At 42.4% G+C, this 23,703-nt stretch overlaps 1 protein-coding gene across 1 annotated transcript in view; it reads right to left on the bottom strand.

Annotated features, from left to right (window-relative positions):
- Positions 1–23,703, bottom strand: part of LOC137341480 (mucin-2-like) — a 336,358-nt gene that overhangs the window by 142,933 nt on the left and 169,722 nt on the right. Inside the window, 22 exon segments of the mRNA XM_068004585.1 lie at positions 4,641–4,700; positions 5,368–5,427; positions 5,713–5,763; positions 7,416–7,475; positions 7,761–7,811; positions 8,044–8,379; positions 10,705–10,767; positions 11,422–11,481; positions 12,384–12,440; positions 12,730–12,791; positions 13,382–13,529; positions 13,816–13,866; positions 14,099–14,434; positions 16,759–16,821; positions 17,476–17,535; positions 18,438–18,494; positions 18,784–18,845; positions 19,436–19,583; positions 19,870–19,920; positions 20,153–20,488; positions 22,813–22,875; positions 23,530–23,589. Of these exon segments, the coding sequence (XP_067860686.1) occupies positions 4,641–4,700; positions 5,368–5,427; positions 5,713–5,763; positions 7,416–7,475; positions 7,761–7,811; positions 8,044–8,379; positions 10,705–10,767; positions 11,422–11,481; positions 12,384–12,440; positions 12,730–12,791; positions 13,382–13,529; positions 13,816–13,866; positions 14,099–14,434; positions 16,759–16,821; positions 17,476–17,535; positions 18,438–18,494; positions 18,784–18,845; positions 19,436–19,583; positions 19,870–19,920; positions 20,153–20,488; positions 22,813–22,875; positions 23,530–23,589 (2,295 nt within the window).

Raw genomic sequence — 23,703 nt, 5'->3', positions numbered from 1 at the left:
GGCAGTAGTGGATCCGATTGTAGTTGCTGTCATTGTTGTAGTGATTCCTTCTGAAGGCCAAGAAAAATAATCAAAACCTCTGCACTGCAACATAAATTCCTACTGTATTCTCTAGAGTTCCACCATAAGACTATTTATTGCTATTGCTGCAAAAGTGATGTTCAAAATACTAACTGCAGATTCAGATGCCTTTAAATTTTTAACCATTTCTACCCCGAAGATTAGGTTTACAAGACATAAGAACATTAGAAATAGGAGCAGGAGTAGGCCATACGGCCCCTCGAGCCTGCTCCGCCATTCAATCTGATCATGGCTGATCTTCGACCTCAACTCCACTTTCCCGCCTGGTCCCCATATCCCTTGTTTCCTCGAGTCTAAAACTCTATCCATCTCAGCCTTAATTTATTCAATGACTCAGCATCCACAGCCCTCTGGGGTAGAGAATTCCAAAGATTCTCAACCCTCTACATGAAGAAATTCCTCCTCATCTCAGTCTTGAATGGCCAACTCCGTATCCTGCGATTATGCCCCAGGTTCTAAACTCTTTAGCCAGGGGAAACAATCTCTCAGCATCTATCCTGTCAAGCCCCCTCATAATCTTATATGTTTCAATGAGATCACCTCTCATTCTTCTAAACTCCAGACAGTATAAGCACATTCTACTCAACCTCTCTTCATAGGACAACCCTCTCATCCCAGGACAACCCTCTCATCCCAGGAATTAATCTAGTGAAGCTTCGTTGCACCGCCTCTAAAGCAAGTTTTTTTTTATTCGTTCATGACAAGACCAGCATTTATTGCCCATCCCTAATTGCCCTTGAGAAGGAGGTGGTGAGCCGCCTTCTTGAACTACTTTAGTCTGTGTGGTGAAGGTTCTCCCACAGTGCTGTTAGGTAGGGAGTTCCAGGATTTTGACCCAGCGACGATGAAGGAATGGCGATATATTTCCAAGTCAGGATGTTGTGTGACTTGGAAATATATCGCCATAGTCAGGATGTTGTGTGCCTTGGCAAGTTGCTGCAGTGCATCTGTGGGTGGTACAAACTGCAGCCATGTGCGCCAGTGGTGAAGGGAGTGAATGTTTAGGGTGGTGGATGGGGTGCCAATCAAGCGAGCTGCTTTGTCCTGGATAGTGTCAAGCTTCTTGAATGTTGTTGGAGCTGCCCTCAACCAGCCAAGTGGAGAGTATTCCATTAGACTCCTGACTTGAGCCTTGTAGATGGTGGAAAGGCTTTGGGGAGTCAGGAGGTGAGTTACTCTCCACAGAATACCCAGCCTCTGATCTGCTTTTGGAGCCACAGTACTTATGTGGCTGGTCCAGTTAAGTTTCTGGTCAATGGTGACCCCCAGGATGTTGATGGTGGGGGATTCGGCGATGGTAATGCCATTGAATGTCAAGGGTAGGTGGTTAGACTCTCTCTTGGTGGAGATGTTCATTGCCTGGCACTTGTCCAGCACGAATGTTACTTGCATTAGTGGTATACTATCACAGCATATAATTCCTTAGATAAGGAGACTAAAACTGTACGCCGTACTCCAGGTGGGGTCTCACCAATGCCCTGTACAACTGTAGTAAGCCTTCCTTACTCTTGTACTCCAACCCCCTTGCAAGAAAGACCAACATGCCATTTGCCTTCCTAATTGCTAGCTGTACCTGCATACTAACTTTTTGTGTTTCTTGTACGAGGACACCCAAGTCTCTCTGAACACTAACATTTAATAGTTTCTCACCATTTAAAAAATATTCTGTTTTTCTATTCTTCCTACCAAAGTGAATGACCTCACATTTCCTCACATCATACTCCATCTGCCACCTTCTTGCCCACTCACTTAACCTGTCTATATCCTTTTGCAGACTCTTTGTGTCCTCCTCACAGTTTACTTTCCAACCTAGCTTTGTATTGTCAGAAAACTTGGATGCACTACACTCGGTCCCTTCTTTTAAGTCATTATTATAGATTGTAAATAGCTGAGGCCCAAGCACCAATCCGTGCGGCACCCCACTAGTTACAGCCTGCCAATCTGAGAATGACCCATTTATCCCTACTCTTTGTTTTCTGTCCATTAACCAATCCTCTATTACCCCTAACCCCATGAGCCCTTACATTGTGTAACAACCTTTTATGTGGCACCATATCGAATGCCTTTTGAAAATCCAAATATAGTACATCCACTGGTTCCCCTTTATCTACCCTGCTAGTTGCATCCTCGAAAAACTCTAAGAAATTTGTCAAACATGATTTCTCTTTCATAAAACCATGTTGACTCTGCCTAATCATATAATGATTTTCTAAGTGCCCTGTCACCACTTCCTTATTAATGGATTCCAGCATTTTCCCGATGACCGATGTCAGGCGAACTGAACTGTAGTTCCCTGTTTTCTCTCTCCCTCCCTTCTTGAATAGCGGGGTAACATTTGCTACCTTCCATTCCACCGGGACCGTTCCAGAATCTAGAGAATTTTGGAAGATCATAACCAATGTATCCACTATCTCTGCAGCCACCTCTTTTAGAATCCTTGGATGTAGACCATCAGGTCCAGGGGATTTGTCGGCTTTTAGTCCCATTAGTTTGTCCAGTACTTTTTCTCTAGTGATATTAATTGTTTTAAGTTCCACACTCTCATTTACCCCTTGGTTCCCCACTATTTTTGGTATGCTTTTTGTGTCTTCTACTGTGAAGACAGATACAAAATATTTGTTTTTCGCATCTGCCATTTCCTGGTTCCCAATTATAATTTCTCCTGTCTCAGCCTCTAAGGGACCAATGTTTACTTTTGCTACTCTCTTCCTTTTTACAGACTTGTAGAAGCTCTTACAATCTGTTTTTATATTTCTTGCTAATTTACTTTCATATTCTATTTTCTCCCTTTTTATCAATTTTTTGGTCGTCCTTTGTTGGTTTCTAAAACTGTCCCAATCCCCAGGCTTATTACTCTTCTTGGGAACATTATAGGCCTCTTCTTTCAATCTAATACTCTCCTTAACTTCTTTAGTTAGCCACAGGTGGATCATTTTTCCTGTGGAGTTTTTATTTCTCAATGGAATGTATATTTGTCGAGAATATTGAAATATATCTTTAAATGTTTGCCATTGCTTTTCAACTGTCAAACCCTTTAATTTAATTTCCCAATCTAGCTTTGACAACTCGCCCCTCATACCTATGTAACTGACATTATTTAAGTTTAAGACTCTAGTTTCTGACTTAAATACGTTACTTTCAAACTCAATGTGAAATTCTATCACATTATGATCACTCTTCCCCAGAGGTTCTTTTACTGTGAGATCACAAATTAACCTCATCTCATTACATTATGTAAGATCTAAAATGCTGAAAATGTACAAGATGGAGCTAATGGAATGGCATTACATGAAAGCTAAACTTGCTAATATATATTGAAAGCAGACTTCACTTACCTGTTGTAGCATTCTCAACAATAAGAGGTTTGGTTACTCTGGTCATCATTGTTACTGAAGAGAAACAAAAAGATTCAAATCCACTGGACTCCAAATTCAATTTACTGGTGGGTTATTTGATTCACACTAAGGCACAAATGATAAGGAAATTGTAAACTACAGCTACTGATTAGGGATCTTTATTTGTTTATCTGCGTGACGTATTTAGACAGGTTAGTTTTAACACACTAAAGACAATACTAACTTATACAAAATTTCTCATTTACCAGAACCTGTGAATATTCTGCTGGTTGTTGTGGGCTCTGTTGTTGGTTTCTCGCAGCAAACTCGAATCCGGTAGTCAAAACAAAGCTTGGTCTCCTCCAAAGAACTTTTCGAGACTATACAGACGAGCCCTGTGTCTTTGTTGCATGTCACATTGTCTGGTGACTCACTTATGGGCCTCTCAGGGTGATTAACAAATTGACACTGAATATTACTAATTTCATCAGAAGAGGAAGAACACAGTTTATTGCGTATGGGGTCTATCAATTCAGAATCGCCCGGGCTGTCAATAGAAGGTGTATGTTCATTAAACCAGTGGGACCATTTGCCATGGCAGACGACCTCTGTAACAGAAAAGGAGGAGAACATGAACTAATCAAAAGTGGGAATCATAAATATGAGAGCAGCAAGGCAACATTTGCAAAGTGTTTCAAAAGAACTCTTTCATGGTACTGGACAAGAACAGGACAGGCCAGAATATTAGCAACCACAACATGTCAAGGGGAACAACTTTTGACAATAGTTGAAAATTACTCTATTGAAATGTAAAAGTACGCAGCATACGGGCATCATCATGAAATTGTACATTTTATTGGCAGGTCGGAAAAATATTGTAAAAAAGTTGAGTGTGAGAATAAATAGAGACTAAGTGAGACTGAAGGCTGCAGAAAAGAGAAATGTTAAAGTTACTATTGGTAAAACATTAACTGTTCTACTCTTCAGATGGGACAAGTTCTTAGGGGAGAGGTTTTCACAAAACTGGTTTTGTCATTGTTGTGAAATTGCCATTGCTTGCAGATGAGATGTACTGAACTTGTCAAATAATTCCATCACAAAGGAATGGGCTAAGGGTCTACAGGACCGAACTAATAGACCGGCATTGCCTGAACGCCAAAGTTGAAAAAAGCACACTTGTGTCAAAAGACTTGCTGGTCTATATTGAAAGAAACCATCACTTACCTGTTGTGGAACTGGCTGTAGACACAGTGGTGGTTGGTGTCCCTTTTGTTGTAGTCATCACTTGTGAAGAAAAAGAAAAATATTCAAACCAACTGCACTCCAACTGCAATTCCTGCAGCATTAAGGGAGTTTCACCTGTAGGTTACTTCATTGATAGTAAGGCATAAAGAGTGAAGAAATTAATGACTACAGCCACTAACTAGGTCTCCTTACGACAAATACAAAAGATCAAACATAAACACGATACAGACAAAGCAACAATTGAAAAATTGGTTGTGTTTCAAAAGAGCTATTTCAAGATACATAATAAAAGAAGTAAGGGGAAGGATATTAACAACCAGAACATGTCAAGGGGAACATCGTTTGCCAATATTTGATAATGATTCTCTTGGAATTTGAAAGTAGGCAGAGCATCACCATCATCATGACATGATAATTGTACATTCCATTCAAAACTCAGGGAAATAGTGCAAAAAGATTGGCGTGTAAGCAGAGACGAAGAGAGACAAATGTGTGCACAAACATTCCCACAACATTTCTCCTCAGGCACATCCTCTGATCTAGCTTTATTCAAACAGTTAAGTTTTCAATCGTTACCGTCTGGAAGAAATGGACTAAATGGGCTAAGTGTGAAGTAATGGACTTGTATTACTTGAAGTTGAAGTTGATACAAGATAACTTATGTCCAAGAACTTGCTGCTGGAAATCGATAGAAACCATCACTCACCTGGTGTGGAGGCAGTAGTGGATCCGGTTGTAGTTTCTGTCACTGTTGTAGTGATTCCTTCTGAAGAACAAGAAAAATAATCAAAACGACTGCACGACAACGTAAATACCTACAGTATTCCTGCAGAGTTCCACCATAGAAATTTTTATTGCACTTGCTGCACAAGTGATATTGGAAAAACGATCTGCTGATTCAGATGTCTTTAAATTTTCAAACATTTCCACCCCAAAGGAAGGATCAACAAGACTGAACTAATGGACTGACATTGCCGGAAAGCAAAATTTGAGAAAAGCACACTGGTGTGAAAAGACTCGCATGTGTATTTTGAAAGAAGACATCACTTACCCGTTGTAGTAGTGCCAGCTGTTGTTGTTGTCCCTTTTGTTGTAGTTATCGCTTTGGAAGAAAAAGAAAAACATTAAAAACCACTGAACTCCTATTATCAGGCCTGAAGTGAGGTAAAATGGTACAGAAAAGAGAAATTTTAAACTGGTTAAAACTGGTAGAACGTTAACTGTTCTTCAGGGGAGAGGTTTTCACAAAACTGCTTTTGTCATTGTTGTGAAATTGCCATTGCCAGCAGATTGAGATGTACTGAACTTGTCAAATAATTCCATCACAAAGGAATTTGAAAGTATGCAGAGCATCACCATCATCATGAAATGCAAATTGTTCGTTCCATTCAAAAGTCAGGGAAATATTGCAAAAAAGTTGGTGTGCAAGCAGAGACTGAGAAAGACAGAGGTGTGCAAATAGATTGGCACAACAATGTTCCTCAGGCAGAGCCTCTGATCTCGCTTTATTCAAATATTCAAGCTTTCAACCATTACCCCCTGGAAGGAATGGGCTAAATATCTAAATGTGTGAAGTAATGGACTTCCACTGTCGTGGAGTTGCAGTTGATACAAGATAACTTATGTCCAAGGGCTTCCTGCCGTACATCGAAAGAAACCATCACTCACCTGGTGTGGAGGCAGTAGTGGATCCGGTTGTCATTGCTGTCACTGTTGTAGTGATTCCTTCTGAAGGCCAAGAAAAATAATCAAAACCACGACACAAATATTTAAATTCCTACTGTATTCCTGTAGAGTTCCACCATAAGACTATTTTATTGCTCTTGCTGCACGAGTGATGTTTAAAAAACTAACTGAAGATTTAGACGTCTTTAAATGTTCAACCATTTCCACCCCAAAGGGAGGTTCAACAAGACGGAATTAATGGACTGCCATTGCCGCAAAGCTGAATTTGAGAAAAGTACAGTGGTGTGAAAAGACTCGCTTGTGTATATTGAAAGAAGACATCACTTACCCGTTGTAGTAGTGACAGGAGTAACAGTTGTCGTTGTTGTCCCTTTTGTTGTAGTTATCACTTTGGAAGGAAAATAAAACTATTCAAAACCACTGAACTCTAATTGAAACCCTGCAATTTTAAGAGAGATTCACCAGTCGGGTATTTTATTGATACTAAAGTGCAATGAATGAGAAAAACATTTTACTACAGCTACGAACTAAATCCTCTTATTTTTCCTTTTGTCAAGTGCAAAAGAGGAAACGTGCATGAGAGTGGCAGGGCAACATTTGCATAATTAGTTGTGTTTCAAGAGAACACTTTCAATACACTGGACAAAAGAAGAAAGTTGAAGAATATTAACAACCAGAACATGTCAAGGGGAACATCCTTTGCCAATATTTGGAAATGATTCTGTTGGAATTTGAAAGTATGCAGAGTACCATCAGCAACATGAAATGTAAATTGTACGTTTAATTCAAAAGTCAGGACAATATTGCAAAGATGTTGAGTGAAAGTTGGTGAGCGAGTTGAGAATAAGAGAGACAGAGGCGTGAAAAAACATGGTCACAACATTCCTCCTTGGGCACAGCCTCTGGTTCAGCTTTATTGAAATTGTTAACTTTTAAACCATTACTCTCGGGAAGCAATGAGTTAAATATCTAAAAGGGGTGAAGTTGTATTAATTGAAGTTGAAGTTGATACAAGATAACTTGTGTCAAAGATCTTGCTGCTGCATATCGATAGAAACCATCACTCACCTGGTGTGGAGGCCGTAGTGGATCCGGTTGTAGTTTCTGTCACTGTTGTAGTGATTCCTTCTGAAGAACAAGAAAAATAATCAAAACGACTGCACGACAACGTAAATACCTACAGTATTCCTGCAGAGTTCCACCATAGAATTTTTTATTGCTCTTGCTGCACAAGTGATATTGGAAAAACTAACTGCTGATTCAGATGTCTTTAAATTTTCAAACATTCCCACCCCAAAGGAAGGATCAACAAGACTGCACTAATGGACTGACATTGCCGGAAAGCAGAATTTGAGAAAAGCACACTGGTGTGAACAGACTCGCTTGTGTATATTGAAAGAAGACATCACTTACCCGTTGTAGTAGTGCCAGCTGTGGTCGTTATCCCTTTTGTCGTAGTTCTCCCTTTGGAAGAAAAAGAAAAACATTAAAAACCACTGAACTCCAACTGCAATTCCTGAAGTACTGAGAGAGATTCACCAGTAGGTTATTTTATTGATACTAAGGCACAAATGATGAGGAAATTGTTAATTACAGCTTCTAACAATTCTAATTTTTGATCTGCTTGATGAAATTACACAGGTTTGATTCAACACACTGAGGATATTATTATGTCATATGTAAATTTGACATTTACCAGCTGACATAGTTGTACTGCTGGTTGTTGTGGGCCCTGGTTTCTCGCAGCAAACTCGAATTCGGTAGTCAAAACAAAGCTTGGTCTCCTCCAAAGAACTTTTCGAGACTATACAGACGAGCCCTGTGTCTTTGTTGCACGTCACATTGTCTGGTGACTCATTTATCGGCCTCTCAGGGTGATCAACAAATTGACACTGAATGTTACTAATTTCATCAGAAGAGGAAGAACACATCTTATTGCGTATGGGGTCTATCAATTCAGAATCGCCCGGGCTGACAATAGAAGGTGTATGTTCATTAAACCAGGGGGACCATTTGCCATGGCAGACGACCTCTGTAACAGAAAAGGAGGAGAACATGAACTAATCAAAAATGGGAAACATCAATATGAGAGCAGCAAGGCAACATTTGCAAAGTGTTTCAAAAGAACTCTTTCATGGTACTGGACAAGAACAGGACAGGCCAGAATATTAGCAACCACAACATGTCAAGGGGAACTACTTTTGACAATAGTTGAAAATGATTCTGTTGGAATTTGGAAGTATGCAGCATACGAGTATCAGTATGAAATGCAATTTGTACGTTTTATTGGCAGGTTGGAAAATTATTGTAAAAAAGTTGAGTGTGAGAATAAATAGAGACTAAGGGGTCAATTTTCGGATGGGCGAGCGGGTGTGTTCGTTACGGGGGGGCTCCTAAAATTGGGGATTCCTGGAGCGGGTCCAGAGCTTGGCTTCAACGCCCCCACTTCCGGGATCCCCAATGACGCGAATCGGTGTGCGCGCAGCCCCCGCATGCGGGACCCCCACAGGCAATCCAAGCCAGCGGGATCCCACTTTAGATCATTATCTGGGTACTTGAGGTCGTTTACAGACCTCATTAGTTGGAGATTTTAGGAGGATTCGGATTTTGGACTACCCAGAGCGTGTTTCCCATGCTGGGGGAAACACTCCCTGTTTAAATAGACTTGTTGCAGCCAGCAGCCAGTGGCAGCTGCAAAGGTCCATTTAAGAGGTGCAGGGTAAACCCTCATTCATTGCAGCAGGGCACTCTGTCACCTCAGACAAAGTTTTGCCTGCCACACCGTTGTCTCCACACTCCAAATTATTAAATCATACCCTAAACTCTGCTGTCCAAACATATTTACCTACTTTGTGGACCCCCTCACACTCACACCGTCAGGATGGGGGTCGGGGGGGTTCCATTGCTGCATTCATCACTCCATTGCAGGACAACATCACCAGCCTCACCAGGCATGCCGTCCACCTCCGCCACGTGGAGCGACACAACACAGTGCTGCGCAACAGGCACCTGCACAAAGTAGTCGTGTAACTACACATACACCCACTGTAGGGTGACCCAATGGGTGGCATTAAGGGTGTTCATGGAGAACCTCATGAAAGGGCATTATTGCACAAGCCAGTCAAGAATGGCCAAGACGTGGCAGTAGTGGTGACAATTTCATATGTAATGTGAGTTGATCAGAAATCAAATATAAGTAAAAACAATGACAAACCTTCAAACACTCTTGTGCATCCCTTTCACGCTCACGACATGTTTTCCTTACGTTTCCTACTACACATACGTGATGTATGCCCTGTGGCTGCAGCACAGGTAGTGGCAGGTGGGGTGAGGCTGACCGTGAAAGAAATGCACGAGAGGGTGAGTATGAGACAGAGCCATGAGATTGTATGAGGATTGGGTTGAGTGGTAGTGGTGGGATGAGTACTGGTGAGGTGAGTAAGTGCAGGTAAGATGAGGATGAGCTTTGAGTGGGTGTGAGGAGTGATGTGATAGAGTGGTGTTGGCAGTGCAGAAGGAGATGTGGGGTGGGGGCGGTGATGTGGCAGACGGAGTGTAGGGGAATGAGTAAGTGTACTCACTTCGGCTGACCGACTTAGGTCATTGAAGCCCCTCCTACACTGCATGCAGGTGTGTGGTACGTTGGTGGTGCTGGTGACCTCCTCTGCCACCTCGAGCCAGGCCTTAGTGGTGGCAGAGGCAGGCCACTTCCTCCCGTCCGCCGGGGAGAAGATCACTGTCCACCCCCTCCTCCTCACCCCATCCAGTAGGACCTGAAGTGAGGCATCATTAAACCTGGGAGCAGCCTTCTCCCTGGGCTGCTCCATGCTGTAACTTCGGCTCTTTTCTGCAGCATCAGTCAGTGGAGGACTGCCCCTTTAAATAGGGCTCCTCCAGCTGACAGCCTAAGATGCGGGTGCGCAGTCCGCCCGCTGCGCTGCTTTCCAGCGCGATGTCCGGAGCCCAAGGTAAGTGGCTTCAATTTACTAACGATCGCGTGTGGAACCCATCGATTTTACTGGTCGGGTTACCCAGGTGCCCAGTCGACCCCCCCGCTGCCAACCCGCCTCCCTCCTAATATCGGGCCTGAAGTCAGGCAAAAGGGTACAGAAAAGAGAAATTCTACAGTTAAAACTGGTAGAATGTTAACTGTTCTTCAGAGGAGAGGTTTTCACAAAACTGCTTTTGTCATTGTTGTGAAATTGCCATTGCCTGCAGATTGAGATGTACTGAACTTGTCAAATTATTCCATCACAAAGGAATGGGCTAAGAGTCTACAGGACTGAAATAATAGTTGAAAAAAGTGCACTTGTGTCAAAAGACTTGCTGGTCTATATTGAAAGAAACCATCACTTACCAGTTGTAGAACTGGCAGTAGACACAGTGGTGGTTGGTGTCCCTTTTGTTGTAGTCGTCACTTCTGAAGAAAAAGAAAAATATTCAAAACCACTGCACTCCAAAGGCAATTCCTGCAGCATTAAGAGAGTTTCACCTGCAGGTTACTTCATTGATAATAAGGCATAAAGAATGAAAAAATTATTGACTACAGCCACTAACTAGGTCTCCTTACAACAAATACAAAAGATCAAACATAGACACGAGACAGACAAATCAATGTTTGCATATTTGGTTGTGTTTCCAAAGAACTATTTTAAGATATTGGACAAAAGAAGAAAGTTGAAGAATATTAACAACCAGAACATGTCAAGGGGAACATCCTTTGCCAATATTTGGAAATGATTCTGTTGGAATTTGAAAGTATGCAGAGTACCATCAGCAACATGAAATGTAAATTGTACGTTTAATTCAAAAGTCAGGACAATATTGCAAAGATGTTGAGTGAAAGTTGGTGAGCGAGTTGAGAATAAGAGAGACAGAGGCGTGAACAAACATGGTCACAACATTCCTCCTCGGGCACAGCCTCTGGTTCAGCTTTATTCAAATTGTTAACTTTTAAACCATTACTCTCGGGAAGCAATGGGCTAAATATCTACAAGGGGTGAAGTTGAAGTTGATACAAGATAACTTGTGTCAAAGATCTTGCTGCTGTATATCGATAGAAACCATCACTCACCTGGTGTGGAGGCCGTAGTGGATCCGGTTGTAGTTTCTGTCACTGTTGTAGTGATTCCTTCTGAAGAACAAGAAAAATAATCAAAACGACTGCACGACAACGTAAATACCTACAGTATTCCTGCAGAGTTCCACCATAGAAATTTTTATTGCACTTGCTGCACAAGTGATATTGGAAAAACGATCTGCTGATTCAGATGTCTTTAAATTTTCAAACATTTCCACCCCAAAGGAAGGATCAACAAGACTGAACTAATGGAGTGACATTGCCGGAAAGCAAAATTTGAGAAAAGCACACTGGTGTGAAAAGACTCGCATGTGTATTTTGAAAGAAGACATCACTTACCCGTTGTAGTAGTGCCAGCTGTTGTTGTTGTCCCTTTTGTTGTAGTTATCACTTTGGAAGAAAAAGAAAAACATTAAAAACCACTGAACTCCTATTATCAGGCCTGAAGTGAGGTAAAATGGTACAGAAAAGAGAAATTTTAAACTGGTTAAAACTGGTAGAACGTTAACTGTTCTTCAGGGGAGAGGTTTTCACAAAACTGCTTTTGTCATTGTTATGAAATTGCCATTGCCTGCAGATTGAGATGTACTGAACTTGTCAAACAATTCCATCACAAAGGAATTTGAAAGTATGCAGAGCATCACCATCATCATGAAATGCAAATTGTTCGTTCCATTCAAAAGTCAGGGAAATATTGCAAAAAAGTTGGTGTGCAAGCAGAGACTGAGAAAGACAGAGGTGTGCAAATAGATTGGCACAACAATTTTCCTCAGGCAGAGCCTCTGATCTCGCTTTATTCAAATATTCAAGCTTTCAACCATTACCCCCTGGAAGGAATGGGCTAAATATCTAAATGTGTGAAGTAATGGACTTCCACTGTCGTGGAGTTGCAGTTGATACAAGATAACTTATGTCCAAGGGCTTCCTGCCGTACATCGAAAGAAACCATCACTCACCTGGTGTGGAGGCAGTAGTGGATCCGGTTGTCGTTGCTGTCACTGTTGTAGTGATTCCTTCTGAAGGCCAAGAAAAATAATCAAAACCACGACACAAATATTTAAATTCCTACTGTATTCCTGTAGAGTTCCACCATAAGACTATTTTATTGCTCTTGCTGCACGAGTGATGTTTAAAAAACTAACTGAAGATTTAGACGTCTTTAAATGTTCAACCATTTCCACCCCAAAGGGAGGTTCAACAAGACGGAATTAATGGACTGCCATTGCCGCAAAGCTGAATTTGAGAAAAGTACAGTGGTGTGAAAAGACTCGCTTGTGTATATTGAAAGAAGACATCACTTACCCGTTGTAGTAGTGACAGGAGTAACAGTTGTCGTTGTTGTCCCTTTTGTTGTAGTTATCACTTTGGAAGGAAAATAAAACTATTCAAAACCACTGAACTCTAATTTAAACCCTGCAATTTTAAGAGAGATTCACCAGTCGGGTATTTTATTGATACTAAATTGCAATGAATGAGAAAAAGATTTTACTGCAGCTCCGAACTAAATCCCCTTATTTTTCCTTTTGTCAAGTACAAAAGAGGAAACGTGCATGAGAGTGGCAGGGCAACATTTGCATAATTAGTTGTGTTTCAAGAGAACACTTTCAATACACTGGACAAAAGAAGAAAGTTGAAGAATATTAACAACCAGAACATGTCAAGGGGAACATCCTTTGCCAATATTTGGAAATGATTCTGTTGGAATTTGAAAGTATGCAGAGTACCATCAGCAACATGAAATGTAAATTGTACGTTTAATTCAAAAGTCAGGACAATATTGCAAAGATGTTGAGTGAAAGTTGGTGAGCGAGTTGAGAATAAGAGAGACAGAGGCGTGAACAAACATGGTCACAACATTCCTCCTCGGGCACAGCCTCTGGTTCAGCTTTATTCAAATTGTTAACTTTTAAACCATTACTCTCGGGAAGCAATGGGCTAAATATCTAAAAGGGGTGAAGTTGTATTACTTGAAGTTGAAGTTGATACAAGATAACTTGTGTCAAAGATCTTGCTGCTGTATATCGATAGAAACCATCGCTCACCTGGTGTGGAGGCCGTAGTGGATCCGGTTGTAGTTTCTGTCACTGTTGTAGTGATTCCTTCTGAAGAACAAGAATAATAATCAAAACGACTGCACGACAACGTAAATACCTACAGTATTCCTGCAGAGTTCCACCATAGAATTTTTTTATTGCTCTTGCTGCACAAGTGATATTGGAAAAACTAACTGCTGATTCAGATGTCTTTAAATTTTCAAACATTCCCACCCCAAAGGAAGGATCAACAAGACTGAACTAATAGACTGACATTGCCGGAAAGCAGAATTTGAGAAAAGCACACTGGTGTGAACAGACTCGCTTGTGTATATTGAAAGAAGACATCACTTACCTGTTGTAGTAGTGCCAGCTGTGGTTGTTGTCCCTTTTGTCGTAGTTATCACTTTGGAAGAAAAAGAAAAACATTAAAAACCACTGAACTCCAACTGCAATTCCTGAAGTACTGAGAGAGATTCACCAGTAGGTTATCTTATTGATACTAAGGCACAAATGATGAGGAAATTGTTAATTACAGCTTCTAACAATTCTAATTTTTGATCTCCTTGACATAATTAGACAGATTTGATTCAACACACTGAGGATATTATTATGTCATATGTAAATTTCACATTTACCAGGTGACGTGGTTGTACTGCTGGTTGTTGTGGGCCCTGGTTTCTCGCAGCAAACTCGAATCCGGTAGTCAAAACAAAGCTTGGTCTCCTCCAAAGAACTTTTCGAGACTATACAGACGAGCCCTGTGTCTTTGTTGCACGTCACATTGTCTGGTGACTCACTTATCGGCCTCTCAGGGTGATCAACAAATTGACACTGAATGTTACTAATTTCATCAGAAGAGGAAGAACACATCTTATTGCGTATGGGATCTATCAATTCAGAATCGCCCGGGCTGGCAACAGAAGGTGTATGTTCATTAAACCAGGGGGACCATTTGCCATGGCAGACGACCTCTGTAACAGAAAAGGAGGAGAACATGAACTAATCAAAAATGGGAAACATCAATATGAGAGCAGCAAGGCAACATTTGCAAAGTGTTTCAAAAGAACTCTTTCATGGTACTGGACAAGAACAGGACAGGCCAGAATATTAGCAACCACAACATGTCAAGGGGAACTACTTTTGACAATAGTTGAAAATGATTCTGTTGGAATTTGGAAGTATGCAGCATACGAGTATCAGCATGAAATGCAATTTGTACGTTTTATTGGCAGGTTGGAAAATTATTGTAAAAAAGTTGAGTGTGAGAATAAATAGAGACTAAGGGGTCAATTTTCGGATGGGCGAGCGGGTGTGTTCGTTACGGGGGGGCTCCTAAAATTGGGGATTCCTGGAGCGGGTCCAGAGCTTGGCTTCAACGCCCCCACTTCCGGGATCCCCAATGACGCGAATCGGTGTGCGCGCAGCCCCCGCATGCGGGACCCCCACAGGCAATCCAAGCCAGCGGGATCCCACTTTAGATCATTATCTGGGTACTTGAGGTCGTTTACAGACCTCATTAGTTGGAGATTTTAGGAGGATTCGGATTTTGGACTACCCAGAGCGTGTTTCCCATGCTGGGGGAAACACTCCCTGTTTAAATAGACTTGTTGCAGCCAGCAGCCAGTGGCAGCTGCAAAGGTCCATTTAAGAGGTGCGGGGTAAACCCTCATTCATTGCAGCAGGGCACTCTGTCACCTCAGACAAAGTTTTGCCTGCCACACCGTTGTCTCCACACTCCAAATTATTAAATCATACCCTAAACTCTGCAGTCCAAACATATTTACCTACTTTGTGGACCCCCTCACACTCACACCGTCAGGATGGGGGTCGGGGGGGTTCCATTGCTGCATTCATCACTCCATTGCAGGACAACATCACCAGCCTCACCAGGCATGCCGTCCACCTCCGCCACGTGGAGCGACACAACACAGTGCTGCGCAACAGGCACCTGCACAAAGTAGTCGTGTAACTACACATACACCCACTGTAGGGTGACCCAATGGGTGGCATTAAGGGTGTTCATGGAGAACCTCATGAAAGGGCATTATTGCACAAGCCAGTCAAGAATGGCCAAGACGTGGCAGTAGTGGTGACAATTTCATATGTAATGTGAGTTGATCAGAAATCAAATATAAGTAAAAACCATGACAAACCTTCAAACACTCTTGTGCATCCCTTTCACGCTCACGACATGTTTTCCTTACGTTTCCTACTACACATACGTGATGTATGCCCTGTGGCTGCAGCACAGGTAGTGGCAGGTGGGGTGAGGCTGACCGTGAAAGAAATGCACGAGAGGGTGAGTATGAGACAGAGCCATGAGATTGTATGAGGATTGGGTTGAGTGGTAGTGGTGGGATGAGTACTGGTGAGGTGAGTAAGTGCAGGTAAGATGAGGATGAGCTTTGAGTGGGTGTGAGAAGTGATGTGATAGAGTGGTGTTGGCAGTGCAGAAGGAGATGTGGGGTGGGGGCGGTGATGTGGCAGACGGAGTGTAGGGGAATGAGTAAGTGTACTCACTTCGGCTGACCGACTTAGGTCATTGAAGCCCCTCCTACACTGCATGCAGGTGTGTGGTACGTTGGTGGTGCTGGTGACCTCCTCTGCCACCTCGAGCCAGGCCTTAGTGGTGGCAGAGGCAGGCCACTTCCTCCCGTCCGCCGGGGAGAAGATCACTGTCCACCCCCTCCTCCTCACCCCATCCAGTAGGACCTGAAGTGAGGCATCATTAAACCTGGGAGCAGCCTTCTCCCTGGGCTGCTCCATGCTGTAACTTCGGCTCTTTTCTGCAGCATCAGTCAGTGGAGGACTGCCCCTTTAAATAGGGCTCCTCCAGCTGACAGCCTAAGATGCGGGTGCGCAGTCCGCCCGCTGCGCTGCTTTCCAGCGCGATGTCCGGAGCCCAAGGTAAGTGGCTTCAATTTACTAACGATCGCGTGTGGAACCCATCGATTTTACTGGTCGGGTTGCCCAGGTGCCCAGTCGACCCACCGCTGCCAACCCGCCTCCCTCCTCAGATCGGGCCTGAAGTCAGGCAAAAGGGTACAGAAAAGAGAAATTCTACAGTTAAAACTGGTAGAATGTTAACTGTTCTTCAGAGGAGAGGTTTTCACAAAACTGCTTTTGTCATTGTTGTGAAATTGCCATTGCCTGCAGATTGAGATGTACTGAACTTGTCAAATTATTCCATCACAAAGGAATGGGCTAAGAGTCTACAGGACTGAAATAATAGTTGAAAAAAGTGCACTTGTGTCAAAAGACTTGCTGGTCTATATTGAAAGAAACCATCACTTACCAGTTGTAGAACTGGCAGTGGACACAGTGGTGGTTGGTGTCCCTTTTGTTGTAGTCGTCACTTCTGAAGAAAAAGAAAAATATTCAAAACCACTGCACTCCAAAGGCAATTCCTGCAGCATTAAGAGAGTTTCACCTGTAGGTTACTTCATTGATAATAAGGCACAAAAAATGAAAAAATTATTGACTACAGCCACTAACTAGGTCTCCTTACGACAAATACAAAAGATCAAACATAGACACGAGACAGACAAATCAATATTTGCATATTTGGTTGTGTTTCAAGAGAACACTTTCAATACACTGGACAAAAGAAGAAAGTTGAAGAATATTAACAACCAGAACATGTCAAGGGGAACATCCTTTGCCAATATTTGGAAATGATTCTGTTGGAATTTGAAAGTATGCAGAGTACCATCAGCAACATGAAATGTAAATTGTACGTTTAATTCAAAAGTCAGGACAATATTGCAAAGATGTTGAGTGAAAGTTGGTGAGCGAGTTGAGAATAAGAGAGACAGAGGCGTGAACAAACATGGTCACAACATTCCTCCTCGGGCACAGCCTCTGGTTCAGCTTTATTCAAATTGTTAACTTTTAAACCATTACTCTCGGGAAGCAATGGGCTAAATATCTACAAGGGGTGAAGTTGAAGTTGATACAAGATAACTTGTGTCAAAGATCTTGCTGCTGTATATCGATAGAAACCATCACTCACCTGGTGTGGAGGCCGTAGTGGATCCGGTTGTAGTTTCTGTCACTGTTGTAGTGATTCCTTCTGAAGAACAAGAAAAATAATCAAAACGACTGCACGACAACGTAAATACCTACAGTATTCCTGCAGAGTTCCACCATAGAAATTTTTATTGCACTTGCTGCACAAGTGATATTGGAAAAACGATCTGCTGATTCAGATGTCTTTAAATTTTCAAACATTTCCACCCCAAAGGAAGGATCAACAAGACTGAACTAATGGAGTGACATTGCCGGAAAGCAAAATTTGAGAAAAGCACACTGGTGTGAAAAGACTCGCATGTGTATTTTGAAAGAAGACATCACTTACCCGTTGTAGTAGTGCCAGCTGTTGTTGTTGTCCCTTTTGTTGTAGTTATCACTTTAGAAGAAAAAGAAAAACATTAAAAACCACTGAACTCCTATTATCAGGGCTGAAGTGAGGTAAAATGGTACAGAAAAGAGAAATTTTAAACTGGTTAAAACTGGTAGAACGTTAACTGTTCTTCAGGGGAGAGGTTTTCACAAAACTGCTTTTGTCATTGCTATGAAATTGCCATTGCCAGCAGATTGAGATGTACTGAACTTGTCAAACAATTCCATCACAAAGGAATTTGAAAGTATGCAGAGCATCACCATCATCATGAAATGCAAATTGTTCGTTCCATTCAAAAGTCAGGGAAATATTGCAAAAAAGTTGGTGTGCAAGCAGAGACTGAGAAAGACAGAGGTGTGCAAATAGATTGGCACAACAATTTTCCTCAGGCAGAGCCTCTGATCTCGCTTTATTCAAATATTCAAGCTTTCAACCATTACCCCCTGGAAGGAATGGGCTAAATATCTAAATGTGTGAAGTAATGGACTTCCACTGTCGTGGAGTTGCAGTTGATACAAGATAACTTATGTCCAAGGGCTTCCTGCCGTACATCGAAAGAAACCATCACTCACCTGGTGTGGAGGCAGTAGTGGATCCGGTTGTCGTTGCTGTCACTGTTGTAGTGATTCCTTCTGAAGGCCAAGAAAAATAATCAAAACCACGACACAAATATTTAAATTCCTACTGTATTCCTGTAGAGTTCCACCATAAGACTATTTTATTGCTCTTGCTGCACGAGTGATGTTTAAAAAACTAACTGAAGATTTAGACGTCTTTAAATGTTCAACCATTTCCACCCCAAAGGGAGGTTCAACAAGACGGAATTAATGGACTGCCATTGCCGCAAAGCTGAATTTGAGAAAAGTACAGTGGTGTGAAAAGACTCGCTTGTGTATATTGAAAGAAGACATCACTTACCCGTTGTAGTAGTGACAGGAGTAACAGTTGTCGTTGTTGTCCCTTTTGTTGTAGTTATCACTTTGGAAGGAAAATAAAACTATTCAAAACCACTGAACTCTAATTTAAACCCTGCAATTTTAAGAGAGATTCACCAGTCGGGTATTTTATTGATACTAAATTGCAATGAATGAGAAAAAGATTTTACTGCAGCTCCGAACTAAATCCCCTTATTTTTCCTTTTGTCGAGTACAAAATAGGAAACGTGCATGAGAGTGGCAGGGCAACATTTGCATAATTAGTTGTGTTTCAAGAGATCACTTTCAAGACATTGGACAAAAGAAGAAAGTTGAAGAATATTAACAACCAGAACATGTCAAGGGGAACATCCTTTGCCAATATTTGGAAATGATTCTGTTGGAATTTGAAAGTATGCAGAGTACCATCAGCAACACGAAATGTAAATTGTACGTTTAATTCAAAAGTCAGGACAATATTGCAAAGATGTTGAGTGAAAGTTGGTGAGCGAGTTGAGAATAAGAGAGACAGAGGCGTGAACAAACATGGTCACAACATTCCTCCTCGGGCACAGCCTCTGGTTCAGCTTTATTCAAATTGTTAACTTTTAAACCATTACTCTCGGGAAGCAATGGGCTAAATATCTAAAAGGGGTGAAGTTGTATTACTTGAAGTTGAAGTTGATACAAGATAACTTGTGTCAAAGATCTTGCTGCTGTATATCGATAGAAACCATCGCTCACCTGGTGTGGAGGCCGTAGTGGATCCGGTTGTAGTTTCTGTCACTGTTGTAGTGATTCCTTCTGAAGAACAAGAATAATAATCAAAACGACTGCACGACAACGTAAATACCTACAGTATTCCTGCAGAGTTCCACCATAGAATTTTTTTATTGCTCTTGCTGCACAAGTGATATTGGAAAAACTAACTGCTGATTCAGATGTCTTTAAATTTTCAAACATTCCCACCCCAAAGGAAGGATCAACAAGACTGAACTAATAGACTGACATTGCCGGAAAGCAGAATTTGAGAAAAGCACACTGGTGTGAACAGACTCGCTTGTGTATATTGAAAGAAGACATCACTTACCTGTTGTAGTAGTGCCAGCTGTGGTTGTTGTCCCTTTTGTCGTAGTTATCACTTTGGAAGAAAAAGAAAAACATTAAAAACCACTGAACTCCAACTGCAATTCCTGAAGTACTGAGAGAGATTCACCAGTAGGTTATCTTATTGATACTAAGGCACAAATGATGAGGAAATTGTTAATTACAGCTTCTAACAATTCTAATTTTTGATCTCCTTGACATAATTAGACAGATTTGATTCAACACACTGAGGATATTATTATGTCATATGTAAATTTCACATTTACCAGGTGACGTGGTTGTACTGCTGGTTGTTGTGGGCCCTGGTTTCTCGCAGCAAACTCGAATCCGGTAGTCAAAACAAAGCTTGGTCTCCTCCAAAGAACTTTTCGAGACTATACAGACGAGCCCTGTGTCTTTGTTGCACGTCACATTGTCTGGTGACTCACTTATCGGCCTCTCAGGGTGATCAACAAATTGACACTGAATGTTACTAATTTCATCAGAAGAGGAAGAACACATCTTATTGCGTATGGGATCTATCAATTCAGAATCGCCCGGGCTGGCAACAGAAGGTGTATGTTCATTAAACCAGGGGGACCATTTGCCATGGCAGACGACCTCTGTAACAGAAAAGGAGGAGAACATGAACTAATCAAAAATGGGAAACATCAATATGAGAGCAGCAAGGCAACATTTGCAAAGTGTTTCAAAAGAACTCTTTCATGGTACTGGACAAGAACAGGACAGGCCAGAATATTAGCAACCACAACATGTCAAGGGGAACTACTTTTGACAATAGTTGAAAATGATTCTGTTGGAATTTGGAAGTATGCAGCATACGAGTATCAGCATGAAATGCAATTTGTACGTTTTATTGGCAGGTTGGAAAATTATTGTAAAAAAGTTGAGTGTGAGAATAAATAGAGACTAAGGGGTCAATTTTCGGATGGGCGAGCGGGTGTGTTCGTTACGGGGGGGCTCCTAAAATTGGGGATTCCTGGAGCGGGTCCAGAGCTTGGCTTCAACGCCCCCACTTCCGGGATCCCCAATGACGCGAATCGGTGTGCGCGCAGCCCCCGCATGCGGGACCCCCACAGGCAATCCAAGCCAGCGGGATCCCACTTTAGATCATTATCTGGGTACTTGAGTTCGTTTACAGACCTCATTAGTTGGAGATTTTAGGAGGATTCGGATTTTGGACTACCCAGAGCGTGTTTCCCATGCTGGGGGAAACACTCCCTGTTTAAATAGACTTGTTGCAGCCAGCAGCCAGTGGCAGCTGCAAAGGTCCATTTAAGAGGTGCGGGGTAAACCCTCATTCATTGCAGCAGGGCACTCTGTCACCTCAGACAAAGTTTTGCCTGCCACACCGTTGTCTCCACACTCCAAATTATTAAATCATACCCTAAACTCTGCAGTCCAAACATATTTACCTACTTTGTGGACCCCCTCACACTCACACCGTCAGGATGGGGGTCGGGGGGGTTCCATTGCTGCATTCATCACTCCATTGCAGGACAACATCACCAGCCTCACCAGGCATGCCGTCCACCTCCGCCACGTGGAGCGACACAACACAGTGCTGCGCAACAGGCACCTGCACAAAGTAGTCGTGTAACTACACATACACCCACTGTAGGGTGACCCAATGGGTGGCATTAAGGGTGTTCATGGAGAACCTCATGAAAGGGCATTATTGCACAAGCCAGTCAAGAATGGCCAAGACGTGGCAGTAGTGGTGACAATTTCATATGTAATGTGAGTTGATCAGAAATCAAATATAAGTAAAAACCATGACAAACCTTCAAACACTCTTGTGCATCCCTTTCACGCTCACGACATGTTTTCCTTACGTTTCCTACTACACATACGTGATGTATGCCCTGTGGCTGCAGCACAGGTAGTGGCAGGTGGGGTGAGGCTGACCGTGAAAGAAATGCACGAGAGGGTGAGTATGAGACAGAGCCATGAGATTGTATGAGGATTGGGTTGAGTGGTAGTGGTGGGATGAGTACTGGTGAGGTGAGTAAGTGCAGGTAAGATGAGGATGAGCTTTGAGTGGGTGTGAGAAGTGATGTGATAGAGTGGTGTTGGCAGTGCAGAAGGAGATGTGGGGTGGGGGCGGTGATGTGGCAGACGGAGTGTAGGGGAATGAGTAAGTGTACTCACTTCGGCTGACCGACTTAGGTCATTGAAGCCCCTCCTACACTGCATGCAGGTGTGTGGTACGTTGGTGGTGCTGGTGACCTCCTCTGCCACCTCGAGCCAGGCCTTAGTGGTGGCAGAGGCAGGCCACTTCCTCCCGTCCGCCGGGGAGAAGATCACTGTCCACCCCCTCCTCCTCACCCCATCCAGTAGGACCTGAAGTGAGGCATCATTAAACCTGGGAGCAGCCTTCTCCCTGGGCTGCTCCATGCTGTAACTTCGGCTCTTTTCTGCAGCATCAGTCAGTGGAGGACTGCCCCTTTAAATAGGGCTCCTCCAGCTGACAGCCTAAGATGCGGGTGCGCAGTCCGCCCGCTGCGCTGCTTTCCAGCGCGATGTCCGGAGCCCAAGGTAAGTGGCTTCAATTTACTAACGATCGCGTGTGGAACCCATCGATTTTACTGGTCGGGTTGCCCAGGTGCCCAGTCGACCCACCGCTGCCAACCCGCCTCCCTCCTCAGATCGGGCCTGAAGTCAGGCAAAAGGGTACAGAAAAGAGAAATTCTACAGTTAAAACTGGTAGAATGTTAACTGTTCTTCAGAGGAGAGGTTTTCACAAAACTGCTTTTGTCATTGTTGTGAAATTGCCATTGCCTGCAGATTGAGATGTACTGAACTTGTCAAATTATTCCATCACAAAGGAATGGGCTAAGAGTCTACAGGACTGAAATAATAGTTGAAAAAAGTGCACTTGTGTCAAAAGACTTGCTGGTCTATATTGAAAGAAACCATCACTTACCAGTTGTAGAACTGGCAGTGGACACAGTGGTGGTTGGTGTCCCTTTTGTTGTAGTCGTCACTTCTGAAGAAAAAGAAAAATATTCAAAACCACTGCACTCCAAAGGCAATTCCTGCAGCATTAAGAGAGTTTCACCTGTAGGTTACTTCATTGATAATAAGGCACAAAAAATGAAAAAATTATTGACTACAGCCACTAACTAGGTCTCCTTACGACAAATACAAAAGATCAAACATAGACACGAGACAGACAAATCAATATTTGCATATTTGGTTGTGTTTCAAGAGAACACTTTCAATACACTGGACAAAAGAAGAAAGTTGAAGAATATTAACAACCAGAACATGTCAAGGGGAACATCCTTTGCCAATATTTGGAAATGATTCTGTTGGAATTTGAAAGTATGCAGAGTACCATCAGCAACATGAAATGTAAATTGTACGTTTAATTCAAAAGTCAGGACAATATTGCAAAGATGTTGAGTGAAAGTTGGTGAGCGAGTTGAGAATAAGAGAGACAGAGGCGTGAACAAACATGGTCACAACATTCCTCCTCGGGCACAGCCTCTGGTTCAGCTTTATTCAAATTGTTAACTTTTAAACCATTACTCTCGGGAAGCAATGGGCTAAATATCTACAAGGGGTGAAGTTGAAGTTGATACAAGATAACTTGTGTCAAAGATCTTGCTGCTGTATATCGATAGAAACCATCACTCACCTGGTGTGGAGGCCGTAGTGGATCCGGTTGTAGTTTCTGTCACTGTTGTAGTGATTCCTTCTGAAGAACAAGAAAAATAATCAAAACGACTGCACGACAACGTAAATACCTACAGTATTCCTGCAGAGTTCCACCATAGAAATTTTTATTGCACTTGCTGCACAAGTGATATTG

Source organism: Heptranchias perlo, chromosome 24, assembly GCF_035084215.1.
Source record: "Heptranchias perlo isolate sHepPer1 chromosome 24, sHepPer1.hap1, whole genome shotgun sequence".
NCBI lineage: Eukaryota > Metazoa > Chordata > Chondrichthyes > Hexanchiformes > Hexanchidae > Heptranchias > Heptranchias perlo.
The sequence above is the reverse complement of the archived record's forward strand: the minus strand, read 5'-3'. Positions and strand labels throughout refer to the sequence as shown.